Source organism: Salvelinus fontinalis, chromosome 38 (genome assembly GCF_029448725.1).
Source record: "Salvelinus fontinalis isolate EN_2023a chromosome 38, ASM2944872v1, whole genome shotgun sequence".
NCBI classification, from domain to species: Eukaryota; Metazoa; Chordata; class Actinopteri; order Salmoniformes; family Salmonidae; genus Salvelinus; species Salvelinus fontinalis.
Genome location: NC_074702.1, coordinates 17,096,526 through 17,112,098, shown reverse-complemented (window position 1 = coordinate 17,112,098; position 15,573 = coordinate 17,096,526). Strand labels below are relative to the sequence as shown.

Below are 15,573 nucleotides of genomic sequence, written 5' to 3'. Positions count from 1 at the left end.
ATCACTATTTCTGATCAAAGATCATATTTATGGTTACCAAAATGCTTGGTCGGCTCAGTTGAAGATGTCTTGATTGTGAGTCACATACTGAAATGATAGTTTAAACTGATAACCTGCTGTGTGAAAACAGGAAGATTTGATTCATACACCAATTTTTTCTCTCCACATAATGTCTCCAATAGGAGGCTTTCCTCCCCAGGTTAGAGCCAGACTGAGGTAAGGCAGCTAAGTAAATACAGAAACAGTCAGTCCCAGAGGAGAGGGAGCTAGTCTGCTGCACATGCATATAGAGAGAGAGAACTAAAGGACATCTGCATATTCTCTGACTGACTGCACAACTACAACAGTCACCAGCTTGACTCACCAAGGTGGATTTCCTGCTTTACTTATTTTTTAAAACACTTTAATTTAGATAACTGACAGATATTTTCACAAAACTTTATTTTGATATTAAGGTAAGGAGACTTTGATATTTTGATGTTATTTTCAATAGGTAGTGTTGTCACACTGCAGCATGAAAACCCATGACAGATGTAGTGTTTACCACACAGAATCTGAGCTTGAAGATGACATTTTTTTTTAAATAGAAGTAAACATATAGTAAACATGATTCAGATTCCACAGACTGTTTGATTGAGATTCAACATTAGATGACAAGATACAATATGGCCATGACAAAAGGTTAAAAAATATTGTTATTGTTCATTTTCAATTACAGACTCAATGAGTAATAGCAACAACTGTTGTATCAATCTCTGGCATGTGCTGGCATTGTGTCTCTTGTTTTCACTGGTTTTTCACTTACCAAATGCTTGTGCAGCTGTGGTAGTTGTACAGGAATTGATGTTCCATGAGTGTGTGACCCTGCTTGCTTCAGGTCACTAACAGTCATCATAAACATGGCTGGTACTCCTTTACATCTCAGACCTGTGAACAGACTAAGGAACAACTCAGTGTAATCAGCTCATCACTCAGGCTCCAGAGTGGTGAAGTGGTCTAAGGCACTGCCTCTCAGTGCTTGAGGTGTCACTACAGACACCCTGGTTCAAATACAGGCTGTATCACAACCAGCTGTGATTGGGACTCAAGTAGGGCAGCGCACAATTGGCCCGGTGTAGGCTGTCATTATAACTAAAAATTTGTTCTTAACTGACTTGCCTAGTTAAATAGAACATATGTGTTCTGGAATGGCTATTTCTTTTAAAGCCATGGTATGTCTTCAAGAATGGCCCGTACAGTCAACAGCTGTGTGTTGAGTGTAGCAGCAGGGTGTATGTAGGGGTCTATGGGAGCGATAACAGAGGAACAGTCTGCTGTGTATTATAGACCGCTTTAAATCACTGCAAACCACCTGGAGCATCTAAACATCTCAACTCAGAGTGGAGTTTAGTTCCATGTATTAATAACTCTGTGGGAAGACACCCAGGAGCAGCCAATGTTACATTTCAGTTCATAAACTGAAGGGAACTGGTGTATGTTTTTGTATTAGATTGTGGAACTCCCTCACTGGTAGCTTAGGTCTGGAATGTGTTGTATACATTGTAGCTGTAATTCCATCTTAAATGGCACCCTTTTCCCTATAAAGTGTACTACTTTTGACCATTATAGGCAATATGTGCCATTTGGGACACAACCCTAATCGTACTGTGCGGCTATGACATGGAAACCATTCTGGGTTAAATGAGGTGAAATCTGGAGGTGAAAGTGCTTCCTATTTATAATTCCTCTAGAGTCTGACTGACATCCCATCCCCAGTCTCCCTGTCAGTGACTGTCAGTGTTTGTGTTTGTTGATGTGCACTCATCCTCAGGACTGGAGGTTGAGTTGGTTGTCTTCGCAATTGTTTTACCAGCTGCTGTCTGTCCATCCATCCGTCTGTGGATCCCCCTGGTCAAGGATGAGGTCCCTGGCCCTCGGGCTCTTTGCCTGCTCTGCTGCGATGCAGTCCGAGTGGACCACAGAGACAGACGCCGTCCCAGACCATCCGTCCTGTCCAGAGGACGCAATGACTCGGCCGTCCAGTCCAACTCAGTGGGTAAGACCAGCAGAGATTACTGGTACTAAAGGAAATGTGGTGCTAGCTAAATACTGTGGTTTGTGTCACAATCAACACTATCAACAATGCAGGTCCTACAGGTTCTAGTTTTGTCACACCTGGACTACTGTTCAGTTGTGTGGTCAGGCGCCACAAAGAGGGACCTCGGAAAATTACAATTGTCTCAGAACAGGGCAGCACGGCTGGCCTGTAAATGCTAACATTAATAATATGCATGTAAATCTCTCATGGCTCAAAGCGGAAGAGAGATTGACTTCATCACTACTTGTTTTTGTAAGAAGTGTTGACATGCTGAATGTACCGAGCTGTCTGTTTAAACTACTAGCACACAGTTTGGACACCCATGCATACCCCACAAGACATGCCACCAGAGGTCCCTTCACAATCCCCAAGTCCAGAACAGACTATGGGAGGCGTACAATACTACATAGAGCCATGATTACATGGGACTCTATTCCACATCAATTAACTGCTGCAAGCAGTAGAATCAGATTTAAAAAACAGAGAAAAATACACTGTGAAGAGACACACACACAGGCACAGACACACATGTACAAAATAGATATATTTATATATAAATAAATTGTGGGACCAACAGCAATAATAATAATAGTAATAATAATAGTAGTAGTGGACATGGGATTACCATTAACAACAACTACAACAACAATATCATGGTATGAAAGACAAAACAAAACAAGATGCGAAATATTATCGACATTGCATTGCACTTTTCTCTCTCAGATATACTGTATTCTTTTTACAATATGTTTATTTGGTTTTCCTAGTACAGTTACACAGAAACAGTCTGTAACAAGAATCCCCAATAAACTAACCCACCCACATTAACAAACACAGAACTGTTGTATTCAAGGCAGATGTGGAGCGGGCGGTGAAGGCCATGGACCACCTGGCCACCGGCACCATGACCGGCCTGGCTATCCAGTACACCATGGAGACGGCCTTCACCGAGCCAGAGGGCGCCCGGCCCGCCGACATGCACATCCCCCGCATCGCCATGATCGTAATGGACGGGCGCCCCCAGGACACGGTGGAGGAGGTGGCGGCACAGGCCCGGCAGGCGGGCATCCAGATCTTCGCCATCGGAGTGGGCAGGGTGGATATGAACACGCTGTGGGCCATCAGGAGTGAGTCCCACTCGGAGTATGTGTACCTGGTGGCCAACTTCAGCCAGATAGAGACCCTCACCTCTGTCTTCCTGTCCAATCTGTGTGGAGGTGTTTTCTCTCTGCTCATCTGTCATTACACTCATGTGCTTTAATCATTATATTGATGGAGATTGTAAGGATGTATTATTTGTATGTATGTGTGTATGTATTAGGTACAGACCTGTGCTCTGTGACGGACCATCAGTGTGATCACCTCTGTGTGAGCGCCCCAGCCTCCTACATGTGCCGGTGCAGAAGGGGTTACACCCTTAACTCCGATGGCAAGACCTGCCAGTGAGTGAACAGCAGCAGAAGCATAGGGGAAGGTTTAGGGTTAGGGTTAGCTACAGCAGTAGTATTCAATCCTGTCTTTGCCTATGTTGTGGTCCTCCTGGTTCTGTAGCGGAAGACCCGTGTGATGTGGTGGACCATGGCTGTGCCCATATCTGTGCCAATGTGGCAGGGGTACCAGGCTACAAGTGTCGCTGCCGGCTTGGGTATGAACTCAACGAGGACGAGAGGACATGCCGAAGTGAGATTCTTCGTTTTTCTTTCTATCTTTCTTTCTATCTTTCTTTTTTTGTGGTTATGACTAAAGTTAACATAGAACAAAAATAATGAATTTACCCTGAAAACAAGTAATTTATTTGCTTGTGAAGGTTAACCTGAATTCCAGATTTTCATGTCCTTTCATTGCTCAAATCTGATGGTCTATTATACTGAAAACAACAAATACTTTGTTTTGGGTTACATTTCAATTCATGGACTGGCTCAGTGATGCAACTATGCTTGACAATTGTAGTGTGCACAATCAGTTCTTTAAGCAGTTGAAGGGATGAATGTCCCAGATCAGTCCAACTCTAATACAGTATTTGGTCTATCTTGTTGCCAGACGGAGGTCCAAGTTCACCCACATTTGGACATGCCCCTAGTTCTCTAGTGGAACTTCAGACTCCAGAGTAGCATGGGGGAGATCTCCAAGAGGAAGTGGGCTTTTTGAATCATCTCACTGGCTGCTGACATATGGGGGAGTGTGTCCAGGGTGTCAGAATACTAAGAGATCATAACAGACAGCCAGGAATCCATCTGGTTTGGTCTGTAGAAAGGGTTCTACATGGAACCAAAAGGGTTCTCCTATGGGGACAGCCGAACAAACCTGTTTTCTAAGAGTGTATGTTCCGATGCAAATTGCACAATAAACATTTCAATTCACTTCAGAAAGCACACCTCTCGAGTGTATTACAATCCTAACACATTTTGGATATTGATTTCAGAGCCCTGTGTGTTAATCATAATCTGTAAGTGCTTAAAAAAAATAGGCAGAAACAACTGGTATTACAGGAAATAAAGAACATTTCAAATTAAAGGCACCTATTCTCTTGTTGACATCCTGAGAATAATGTATGAATTCAAGCCCATCTATGTGTGTCTCTACCTTTTCCCGTCAGGAATAGATTACTGTGACCTGGGGAACCATGGCTGTCAGCATGACTGTGTCAGCTCTCCTGAGTCCTACATCTGTTGATGCACGAGGGGCTATGTTCTCAACCGCGATGGCAAGACCTGCAGTAGTAAGTTCATCACTCCTCTGGTTATATGAACTGTGTTACTGTGCTATTAACGACACTGTACTCAACCTCCCCCTCCTGAGATGGAAGTGCCAGTACACCTCTAAAAATGGTTTAAAATATATTGAATCTAACAAATAAAGCAATCAGAAACTGTTAATTTAAAATATCAGTCCCTGGAGGACTCAGCAATAGGGTGCTGTGCTCACTGTGTGGGCAATGTTGAGGAAAACATTTGTAATGTATTTATTTGTTGAATGTAGTGAATATGTGAGTCACTGTTATATTTCTATATAACAGTGTAGAAGTGTTAATTCCCTGAAAGAATATTAGTATGCATTGTCCCTTTCTCTCTCCTGCCTTGTTTCTATCTCTGTATCCGATGTGACTAACACCTCTCAGAGATTGACCACTGTGCTCTTGGCGACCAGATGACTGTGTGAACACTGAAGATTCATTTTTCTGTTTTTCTGTATCTCAGTCTCACCTAATACGCAGAAATATCATTTGTTTTCAACATTTTACTTAGATTTCAAAATACTAGCAGGTATTGCTTATTGACCTCAACAACTGGGTCTGATCACTTTTACTTACTGCAGAGCTTGATCCATGTTCCCTTGGTAACCATGGGTGTGAGCATGACTGTGTGAACACTGAAGATTAATTTGTGTGTAGATGTCGAGAAAGCTACAAACTCAGACCTGATAACAGAACCTGCAAGAGTAAGTCCATGGCATGCTTCCATGTCTTACTGTCAGCTGTGCGGTAACAGATCTTTTGGACATTGCACAGTAATAAGAGGATCTTCTCTATGCATCATGTTGTTTTGGCCCAATGGATTCACATCCCTTTGAATTGATATGTTAGAATGAATGTTTCGTATTAATGCTTATGTGACTGAGGGAAGTTGGACTGCTTTCAAATATACACCTAACTGCCTCTTTTATAATGGGTCTGACTGTGACTGAGTGTTTTTCCATCCTGGTATTTATATGTTACATAATTTGTGAGTTGTGATTATGAGGTCATGGTTAGTCCTGATGCTCCCTCTAGTCCAGGGTGTTCTTTTCCTGGATTAAGAGGAATATTCTATACTGTCTGACAGTGACAGGCACATGTCATGAAGGAAGTAAGAGTAGTCCTCGATAGGTAGATAGATGGATATTCATGCACATTATTACCCAATGTTGCATTAAAATGACTATGTATTTGGTACCATGAAGCCTGGAGTAGAGTAGAGAACACACATTTCCATTATTAATGAGAATGATCCTTATTACTATTTCAATATGACCTGCACCAGGAGTGCAACTTTCACTGGGGACAGGGGGACTTGTCCCCCGCACATTCTGAAATTGCATTTTTGTCCCCCCCAGTTTTATCATTGGAATGTGATACAAAACGATGCAAAGGGGTGCTTCAGGACCATGTGGACGCCTCCAAGCGGTCAGGTAGGCTGTTTGGAGTGTTTATCCGACTGGATAAAAATAATAATATGTCCCCCCACTCAGGTCTTCATAATGTTGGTCCATTATTGTAAAATGAGCCAGTTAGTAGCCTATCAGCAACATTGTTTAAGTAATGTAGGCTAGTACTTTCTGCTGCTGTCTTGCCATAGTATAGTTGATTTGGGGTGTCGTGACGACTCAGCACTATTTGTCTCTACTACGGCAGAGGCAGAGTGTTCAGATGGAGTGATGGTTCTGGTATTTGTAATTGATGGCTCTAAGAGCCTGGGACCGGCCAACTTTGACCTTGCCAAGCAGTTTGTGAACAGCATCGTGGACTCTCTGGACGTGTCCGGCACGGGCACCCACGTGGGGCTGCTGCAGTACTCCACTAAGGTCCACACAGAGTTCATCCTGGGTCAGTATACCTCAGGCTGGGACATCAACAGGGCCGTGTCACGGATGCAGTACATGGGCAGAGGATCCATGACGGGCGCTGCCCTGCATCACATGTTTGAGTACAGCTTCTCTGCCAAGGAGGGGGCCAGGCCCGACATGCCACGGGTCAGCATCGTGTTCACCGACGGACGATCCCAGGATGATGTGTCGAAATGGGCCACTAAGGCAAAGGATGCTGGTACGGTTTCTTACATCGTGTTTGCTGAACTTGATTTGATTGCAGAGCCATTTAAACAGCCTTTAATAGAGTACCATCTTCTCTTAGAGTCATTCATCCACTTCCTTCTGACCTTTGACCTGCTTCTCCGCCCCCGGGTATCACGACATATGCACTTGGTGTTGGTAAAGCCATCGAAGAGGAGCTCAGGGAAATTGCTTCCGAGACAGATGATAAGCATTTGTACTATGCTGAAGATTTTAGCAACATGGCAGAAATTACAGACAAATTGAAGTCACGGATATGTAAAAGTACCCAATTAATAAAACACATTCTAAAATAACTTTCTTATTAAAGATCCATCACAGCTACACATTATTAATTATTCCTCACACTTTCCTGCACAGTGCACAAATCCTCTCATCTTGAATAAATTATGAATTCTATAAATACAAATACTGAATCAAAAATGCCCCAAAACCCATATAACGTCTTAGAACTAATCAGATTGTTTATGAAGGTAATGCTTATAGACTTCCATATCATGTTTTATACTTAAGAAATAAGGCCTGGGGGGTGTGGTATATGGCCAATATACCACGGCTAAGGGCGGTTCCTATGCACTACGCATTGCGTCGTGCATAAGAATATGGCCAATATACCACGGCTAAGGGCGGTTCTTATGCACTCCACATTGCGTCGTGCAGAAGAACAGCACTTAGCCGTGGTATATTGGCCATATACCACAAACCCCCGAGGTGCCTTATTGCTATTATAAACTGGTTACCAATGTAATTAGAGGATTACATACACATTTTTTGTTGTACCCGTGGTATACCTCTGATATACCACAGCTGTCAGCCAATCAGCATTCAGGGCTCGAACCACCCAGTTTAAAATGTGTGTTAGATCGATTTTCTCTCATGCACTGCATTTCAGGAAATATTTATTGAGGAGCCGGTAAGTACTTTATGTTCAGGGGGAAAATGCTGTACATCTCTGCCACCTGCAGGTGGTTTTATGAAGTACAACAGAAACCATACCATTGGAGCCTATCATTGTACAGTATATTGTGAGGCTCTGGGAATGAATAATTGTATTGCACTTGATCTGTGTCAGTCTGTTCCTAAAAGACAATCCATACTGTGTCTGTCTGTGAACAGAGAAACCCTCCCCTGTGTAAGTGTGAGAACGTGATGCTCTTCCAGAGGCAGGTCAACGAACAGCTTAGGAGACTGACCCAGAATAATATCCTTTACAGCCCTGTGGTGGTGTGCATACTTTAGATAAGAGCTTTAATATTGCCATGACATTGCATGCTTTACAAATGGTAACCTGTATGGTGTGCTACTTTTGACCAGAGTCCTATCAGCCCTGGTCAAAGGTAGTTCACTATAAAGGAAATAGGCTGCCATTTAGGATGCACCCATTACGTTTGAACATATGTTTAGTTTAAAATCAATAACTTCCTTAATGTGTAAATACTTGATGTTGTGTCAAAAAGGATGGAGACCCTTGAGAATCAGCTTGGACACAAATGAAGGACAAAGACATTGTTTTCATCTGTTAGTCCTCAACAAATTGTTCTCAACTGGCCTGCGGTGCAAGAGCATTACTAAACTTCAAGGGATAACTTTAAGCTATTTCAACATGCTACACTGAAACATAATATGGTATATTTTCTACTGTAACTGCTATTTATATTCTGAACAAAACTATGCATTTATGCATGGGGCTGTGGACTGGAGTGAAGCCAAAAATACTGTTTATCTTTGCTACATTCAGGTATCAAAATGTGCTTCTTTTTAAAAGTAAAATGTTATTTGGCAGATAACTGCAATTTATAGATCCAAATATAACTCATATAAGATACAGTACAACATTTTATAATGACAAATCAAAGTAAAATCAATTTGTATTTCAAGCAAAATGCTTTCTATTGCTGTTGATGTGAATAAAATCCCTGTTGATCTTTTGTATTGTACTTTGTGGAACACCAAAATATGTCACAATGTTTTCAAAGATTGGAAGATCCGATCATCTGTTAGATTTGGATTGAACCCGACAAGGTTTTTGTATAAAACAGAAACACACATAGTGGTCTTACTGCTACAATTTCCAATGCATGTGAATCCTGAATAATCTAACAAAGAAACATTGTTTATCCTGCTGCATAAATCTAGGTTAGTCAGCCGCTCCTTTTCCCTCCCTGATAGATCAAGCTTCACTATGGTGTGAACCCAGCTGTCAGGTCTCTGGTCCCTGGATAACACACCGCTAGGGGTACGTCCCAAATGGCACCCTATTCCCTACATATTGGGCCCTGGTCAAGGGTAGTGCACTAAATAGGGAGCCATTTTGGATGCAACCACCTTTTGTCTTCCTCTCCCATCCCTTTACAAAGGTCATGTGTTTCCTGGCCAAACACCAGGCTTTGGTGTTGCTTACAGATACGTGATCAGAATATCAAACCAGGGTGTGAGATGAATTCAGAGCGGGCTGGAACCTGTTGAAGTAGGTACGCTACACTGCACCGAGTGGACCTGTGCAGGGCAGGAGCAGCAGGTGCATGGTATTAGCAAGTGGTGAGGTACACTACATGTTCCAAAAGTATGTGGGACCTGCTCGTCAAATATCTCATTCCAGAATCATGGGCATTAATATGGAGTTGGTCCCCCCTTTGCTGCTATAATAGCCTACACACTCTTCTGGGGAGGTTTTCCACTAGATGTCAGAACATTGCTGCAGGACTTACTTCCATTCAGCCACAAGAGCATTAGTGAGGTAGAGCAAATAGCCCTGGCTCACAGTCAGCGTTCTAATTCCTCCCACAGGAGTTTGATGGAGTTGAGGTCAGGGCTCTGTGCAGGCCAGTCAAGTTCTTTCACACCGATCTCGACAAACCATTTCTGTATGGACTTTGCTGTCATACTGAAACAGGAAGTAGGCTTCTGTGTCGCTGCTCAGCCATAGAAACCCATTTAATGAAGCTCCCAACAGTTAGTGCTGACATTACTTCCAGAGGTAGTTTGGAACTCGTTAGTGAGTGTTGCAACCTAGGACAGATGTTTTCACACTTCGGCAGTCCCGTTTCGTGAGCTTGTGTGGCCTACCACTTCGTGGCTGAGCCGTTGTTGCTCCTATACGTTTCCATTTCACAATGACAGCACACCAAGGCAGCTCTAGCAGGGTAGACATTTGACCAACTGACTTGTTGGAAAGGTGGCATCCTATGACGGTCCCACATTGAAAGTCACTTAGCTCTTCAGTAAGGCAATTTTAATGACAATGTTGGTCTCTGGAGAACATATGGCTGTGTGCTCTATTTTAGACACCTGTCAGCAACGGGTGTGGCTGAAATAGCAACATCCACTAATTTTAAAGGAGTGTCCACATACTTGTATATATATAATGTAGAGTTGTCACATGAGAAATTTCAGGGAAAAAATGTATCAAATCTGGTCACAATGCAAGAGAGCTTATTTCTTGCATGTCGCTAGTTGTGTTGGTATGTGACCAGCTTGTCTTTTGCTTTCAACAAAAACTATACTTCCCAACTCAACCTTTTGGGTTGATGAATACACACATTTTATTTAAAATTACAAACCATGTAACAAAAGATTACAAACCAAAAATCCTTACATAAAGTAACGGTTATCTTAATGACAGTAAAATTGAGCTGAACAGATGACAATGACAGTAAGCTGGGCTGGTAAGAAATATAAACACAATAACATTTAAAACTTCAAGTGGTGTTGCTGGAGACAGCCAGCAAGCCACTTAGCAACAATTGCTCTTCTCGTCATAGTAATCAGACAATAGAATTTACAACCAGAGAAAAATAAAATAAAGACAGTTAAACAAAAAACTAAAACACCAGCCCTCCTCACCAGTAGTGTTCAAGAAACCAAACCCCTCTCTTAAAACACATGCACACATTATGAAACAGACTAGCATTTCAGATGAATAATCAGCAACTTAAATTAAAATATTGTCTGACTTTGATCAGAGAGGTCATGGAGCTAGGTGTTAATCACTTTGGAGCAGTCTAGAGCGCAACACACCAAGCTGCTGCAGAGAGGAAAACAACCACTGATCCGATCAAAACAACGGTTGACTAGCTGGTAAAAGGCCGCTACCCCATTTTTAAATGTACCTTTATTTAACTAGGCAAGGCAGTTAACAAATTCTTATTTTCAATGACTGCCTAGGAACAATGGGTTAACTGCCTTGTTCAGGGGCAGAACGACAGATTTACCTTGTCAGTACGGGGATTCGATCCTTGCAACCTTCCGGTTACTGGTCCAATGCTCTAACCACTAGGCTACCTGCCACCCCATGTCTCTTAAAATAAAAAGTCTCCATCTTTCAACACGGCTGCATCACACACACACTGTCTGGAGGCACGGGGATGTTCAAACAACTTACACGAAACAACTCAACACTCAATTAACAAGTTGTATGGGGAAAGACTTTGCTCCCAAGGCTCACCAGTAAATTTAGACTACCCCCCTGAAAATTAGTGATAATTTTCATCTTTAAAGTCTAATATAAATGGAAGTATCTCCTTGCCTTGAGACAGTTGTATGCAGGGGTTGATTTGAATCGGTTTCAGAGTCCTATATTAACTGAGAATGTTAGCTACAGTAAAGAGGTTCAGGATGAGTTGAGCTCACACTTCAGTACACTGGCCGTCAGGCCTTCGCGACCTCACACTACTGGTGCTGGAGGCCTCAGCCCCAGGGGGGGACCTGTCCTCTGGGCTCTCCCCCAAACGCAGTCTCTGCTCCTGGGGCTCCACTGCCTCCCCATCCCCCTCATCGTCACTCCAGTCCCCAGAACCATCCACAGAAGTGTTAGGACCAGATGACATGGAGGGTGTGGCAGTGGCCTCCTCTTCCCCCTCCCCGACCTCCGCCCTCTCCGGCGCATCTGTGGGGCTGATGTGGAGCAGGGCCAGGGTGTCCTCCAGGGAGGGGCTGGTCGGGCTGCCAGCCTGCCCCCCCAGAGAGGTGGGAGGCCTGGCAGGAGCAGACAGGACTGTGGAGGCAGCTGGAGCTGCTGCAGCCTGCTGCACTGCGGCTGCTGAAGTATCAGCCCCGTCTGCAGAGTTCCCTCTCCCTGCCGCAGCGGACCCCTGCGTGCCGCCCTCGGTGTCCAGACGGAGGCCCGCCACCCCTTTCTTGGGGATGTCCACAACGTCCCGTTTTATCTTGCGGCGGCGGCCGTGCTCATTGCGCCGGTACTGCACCATGTTCTCCAGGTCGGCTACGTACAGGAACCCAGCTATCAGCATCTCGGCTGTCTTCTTGCCCTTGGAGAAAGCGTCCTCCAGCTCACGGCTGGTCCTCTCGTCATACTGCCACCAGCCGTTCCTCCCCTCATAGTACCAGGCATTGTCCCCTGTGGCACCCCGCCCTCCGGTCTTAAGTTCGTCGGGGGACAGCAGAGTGGGGTGCTCCAGGAAGTCCTCGGGAACCTCCTGTCTACAGAGAGCACAGCGCTTGCTCTGCCAGGACGCCCCTTTCACACACAGGAAGCAGAAGACATGGCGGCAGGGTAGCTGGACAGGGTGGACACAGCTCTGCAGGCAAATGGCACATTCTGGGACAGGAAGGGCAGGTGATGAGCCACCAGAATCAGAGCAGGCAGAGTCACCACTCCCCTTCTTACTGGATGGGAGCGAGCTCACAGAGTGGTCAACCTCACCGCAGCTAGCCATCCTTAGGAAGTACTTTGGGTGGGGGAGTGGACAAAGAGACCATTATGGACACAGAAAAGGATGTTAATGTGAACTACTAGCGTCATAGTTGTCAAATTAAATCATCCAATACACTGAACAAGTTAAAGCAGTTTATTTAGCTACACACAGGACAGGCAGAGATTCTGTAGTAGCTACTTACTGTAATATCTGCTAATGTTGCCACTGTAGCATTAGGCTTATTGGTGGTTGTTCAAATGTCTCACTGCCAAAAGGAAACAAAGGTTATAGCACAGACTTTTTTTAATCGATAGATTAACTTACGATTCCGGGAAAGTAAACAATACGGGAATGACAATATCAGCAGTCGATTTAAATTATCTGAAAACAAAGACTATTTATACTTGACTATTTTCAACTAATTCATGAAATGACCGGAACAGGGTCCCGATACACTAGCTAGTTAACAATGACATATTTTGGACTTTATATGGCAGTTGGCAACCAACTTGAGGTGCATTACTGCAACCGACTGGAGTTTGGACCTAAGTTCATCTTCAATTCACCCAAATAGGACCAATTATTCTATTTTAGCGCCTGGCCACGCAGGTGCACGCGAGCAGTGTGGGTGCAATGATTGAATAACGTGTACATGTATTTTGCAAAGCTCGCGTACGCGACCGGTCTGGTCAGCATGTAAGTTCTATTTTAGCGCCTGGCTACGCAGACGCTCGTTGACCTGTGCAAGCAGTGTGGATGCAATGATTTAATAACAGTTGATTTTGTTGCCCTTTTTCCTTCCCAATTTCGTGGTAGCCAATTGGTAGTTACAGTCTCGTCACTGCAACTACCGTACGAACTCGGGAGAGGTGAAGGTCAAGAGCCGTGCATCCCCCGAAACACAACCCAACCAAGCCGCACTGATTCGTTGAAACACTGTACACCTGGCGACCATGTCAGCGTGCACTGCACCCAGCTCACCACAAGAGTCACTAGTGTGCAATGGGACAAGGACATCCCTGCCGGCAAACCCTCCCCTAACCAGGACGCGGGGCAAATTGTTCACCACCCCATGGGTCTCCGGTTGCGTCCAGCCGTGGACTTAAACCCAGAATCTCTAGTGGCACAGCTAACACTGCTTTAGACCACTGCGCCACTCAGGAGGCCCTTACTAACATGCATGTCTGAATTTATTTTGCAACGCTCATGCAAGAGACGTGAGCAGTGTGGTCAGTATGTGAGCTAGTTAACTGACAGGACCTGTATCGCGGCAAGGAAACAAAACATTAAGCAGATTTCACTTATTTTGGAGTACAGTCTTAATGTTAAAAACAAAACATTATGTTGTCATCCAGTGTCACTTATTACCCAGTGTAATATTTTATTTTCCAAGCTATAGCTAACTATTTTACATACAGCAGGATATTACATGGACCAAAGAGTTGAGTCTGCTTCTTTAAAATTTGCGCCATGGAAAAAATGTCGTGATACAGTCCTACCAAAAACTAAGACAGCTAACGTTAACGAACATCAGTCCCCCCCCCCCCCCCCCCTTCGAGGGTAAACCATCGTTAGCCATGTAGCGTTAGCTAATTAACGTTAACTAATCTCCGAGCTAGCAAACTCGACAGCATTCTCTTTTTACATAGCGTTAACGTAGCGAGTTACGGCCACAATATTTTGATATTTTCGGTGACGGTGTTGTTATTCGCATTGAAAAGGCGACAAACTGACGTTAGTTAGTCTGTTAACTTTAATTTGAACTAACGTTACCCACCCTCAGGAGGAATCAAAACAATGATACATGTTGTATCCAAGTATCTAGGACTGACAACGTAGCTAGTTAGCTAACGTTAGCTTGCCGTCTCAGTCGAGAAAGAAAGCCAGAACTAGTCACGTCTCTCTTAGCCGAGACTGTAATTTCGCATGTTAGATTTGTCGGTCATTGTGCGCCTCTTGTCTTGTTAAATATTACATTGACCTTAAATCATACACATTTATCTAAATTAGCTGCATAGCGAGAAATGTTAAGTTAAACTCACCCGTCTGTTTTCCTCCTTCACAAAAAGCAACGTAGTAAGTCTAGTGTATTTAGCCTGTCAACGTGATGACTACGTTTATTGTACGTAATCACGCACAGCACACGCACGTTACAATTTTCTCGAATCAGCGGAGAAGTGCAATATGAAGTGATTGCAGACCACAATTCGGGGAGTTTCTTAATGTGGGCGTTCCTTGATATTAGAAAACGCCCATTGGTGTATACCATTGGTCAGTCCATAGATGTTTTGTTTTTTTACCTTTATTTAACTAGGCAAGCCAGTTTAGAACACATTCTTATTTACAATGACAGCCTACACCGGCCAAAATGGTGGTCACACCAGATACTGGCTGATTTTCTGATTTTTTAAAGGTATCTGTGATCAGATGTAGGTCTGTATTTCCAGTGAAATCAATGGTTTAGGGCCTCATGAATTCATTTCAATTGACTGATTTCCTTATATGAACTGTAACTGAGTAGAATCTTTGAAATTGTTGCATATATATTTTTGTTCAGTGTAGTTACACACACAGCACTGTTACCATACAATGTTTTTAACTTGCATATTTGATACACATTGCCATGTATGATCACACTGTGTATGTTCATTTATACAGTAATTATCCAACATGTCCTCACCTGGGATTTGAACTCACAACCTCTTGGTTCATGATATTCTGATATGCCACCATGTCTGTGTCAATTAATCTGATTGATTTGATTAACTTATTTAAGCAATTTTAGATTTTTCTGTATAGTTGTCTAATGTTGCTGGTGCTTATTGCTCCTGAGTGGTGAAGCGGTCTACGGGCACTGCATCTCAGTGCTAGAAGTCTCACTATAGACACCCTGGTTCGAATCCAGGCTATTCCACAACCAGGCATGATTGGGTGTCCCAAATTGGCCCGTGTTTGGCCAGTGTAGGCCGTTTTTGTAAGTAAGAATTTGTTCTTGCCTAGATAAATAAAGGTAAA

At 43.7% G+C, this 15,573-nt stretch overlaps 1 protein-coding gene across 1 annotated transcript; it reads right to left on the bottom strand.

Annotated features, from left to right (window-relative positions):
* Positions 1–10,421: 10,421 nt before the first annotated feature.
* Positions 10,422–14,689, bottom strand: LOC129837387 (E3 ubiquitin-protein ligase rnf146). Its single transcript, XM_055903516.1, has 3 exons — positions 14,601–14,689; positions 12,761–12,823; positions 10,422–12,591 (listed from the first exon to the last, which is right to left on the bottom strand). The coding sequence occupies exon 3, from the start codon at positions 12,577–12,579 to the stop codon at positions 11,530–11,532; it is 1,050 nt and encodes a 349-aa protein (XP_055759491.1). The 5' UTR covers positions 12,580–12,591; positions 12,761–12,823; positions 14,601–14,689; the 3' UTR covers positions 10,422–11,529.
* Positions 14,690–15,573: the final 884 nt, after the last annotated feature.

Coding starts and splice junctions, on each gene's coding strand:
- LOC129837387 (XM_055903516.1), bottom strand. CDS start 12,579: ATGGCTAGCTGCGGTGAGGTTGACCACTCTGTGAGCTCGCTCCCATCC.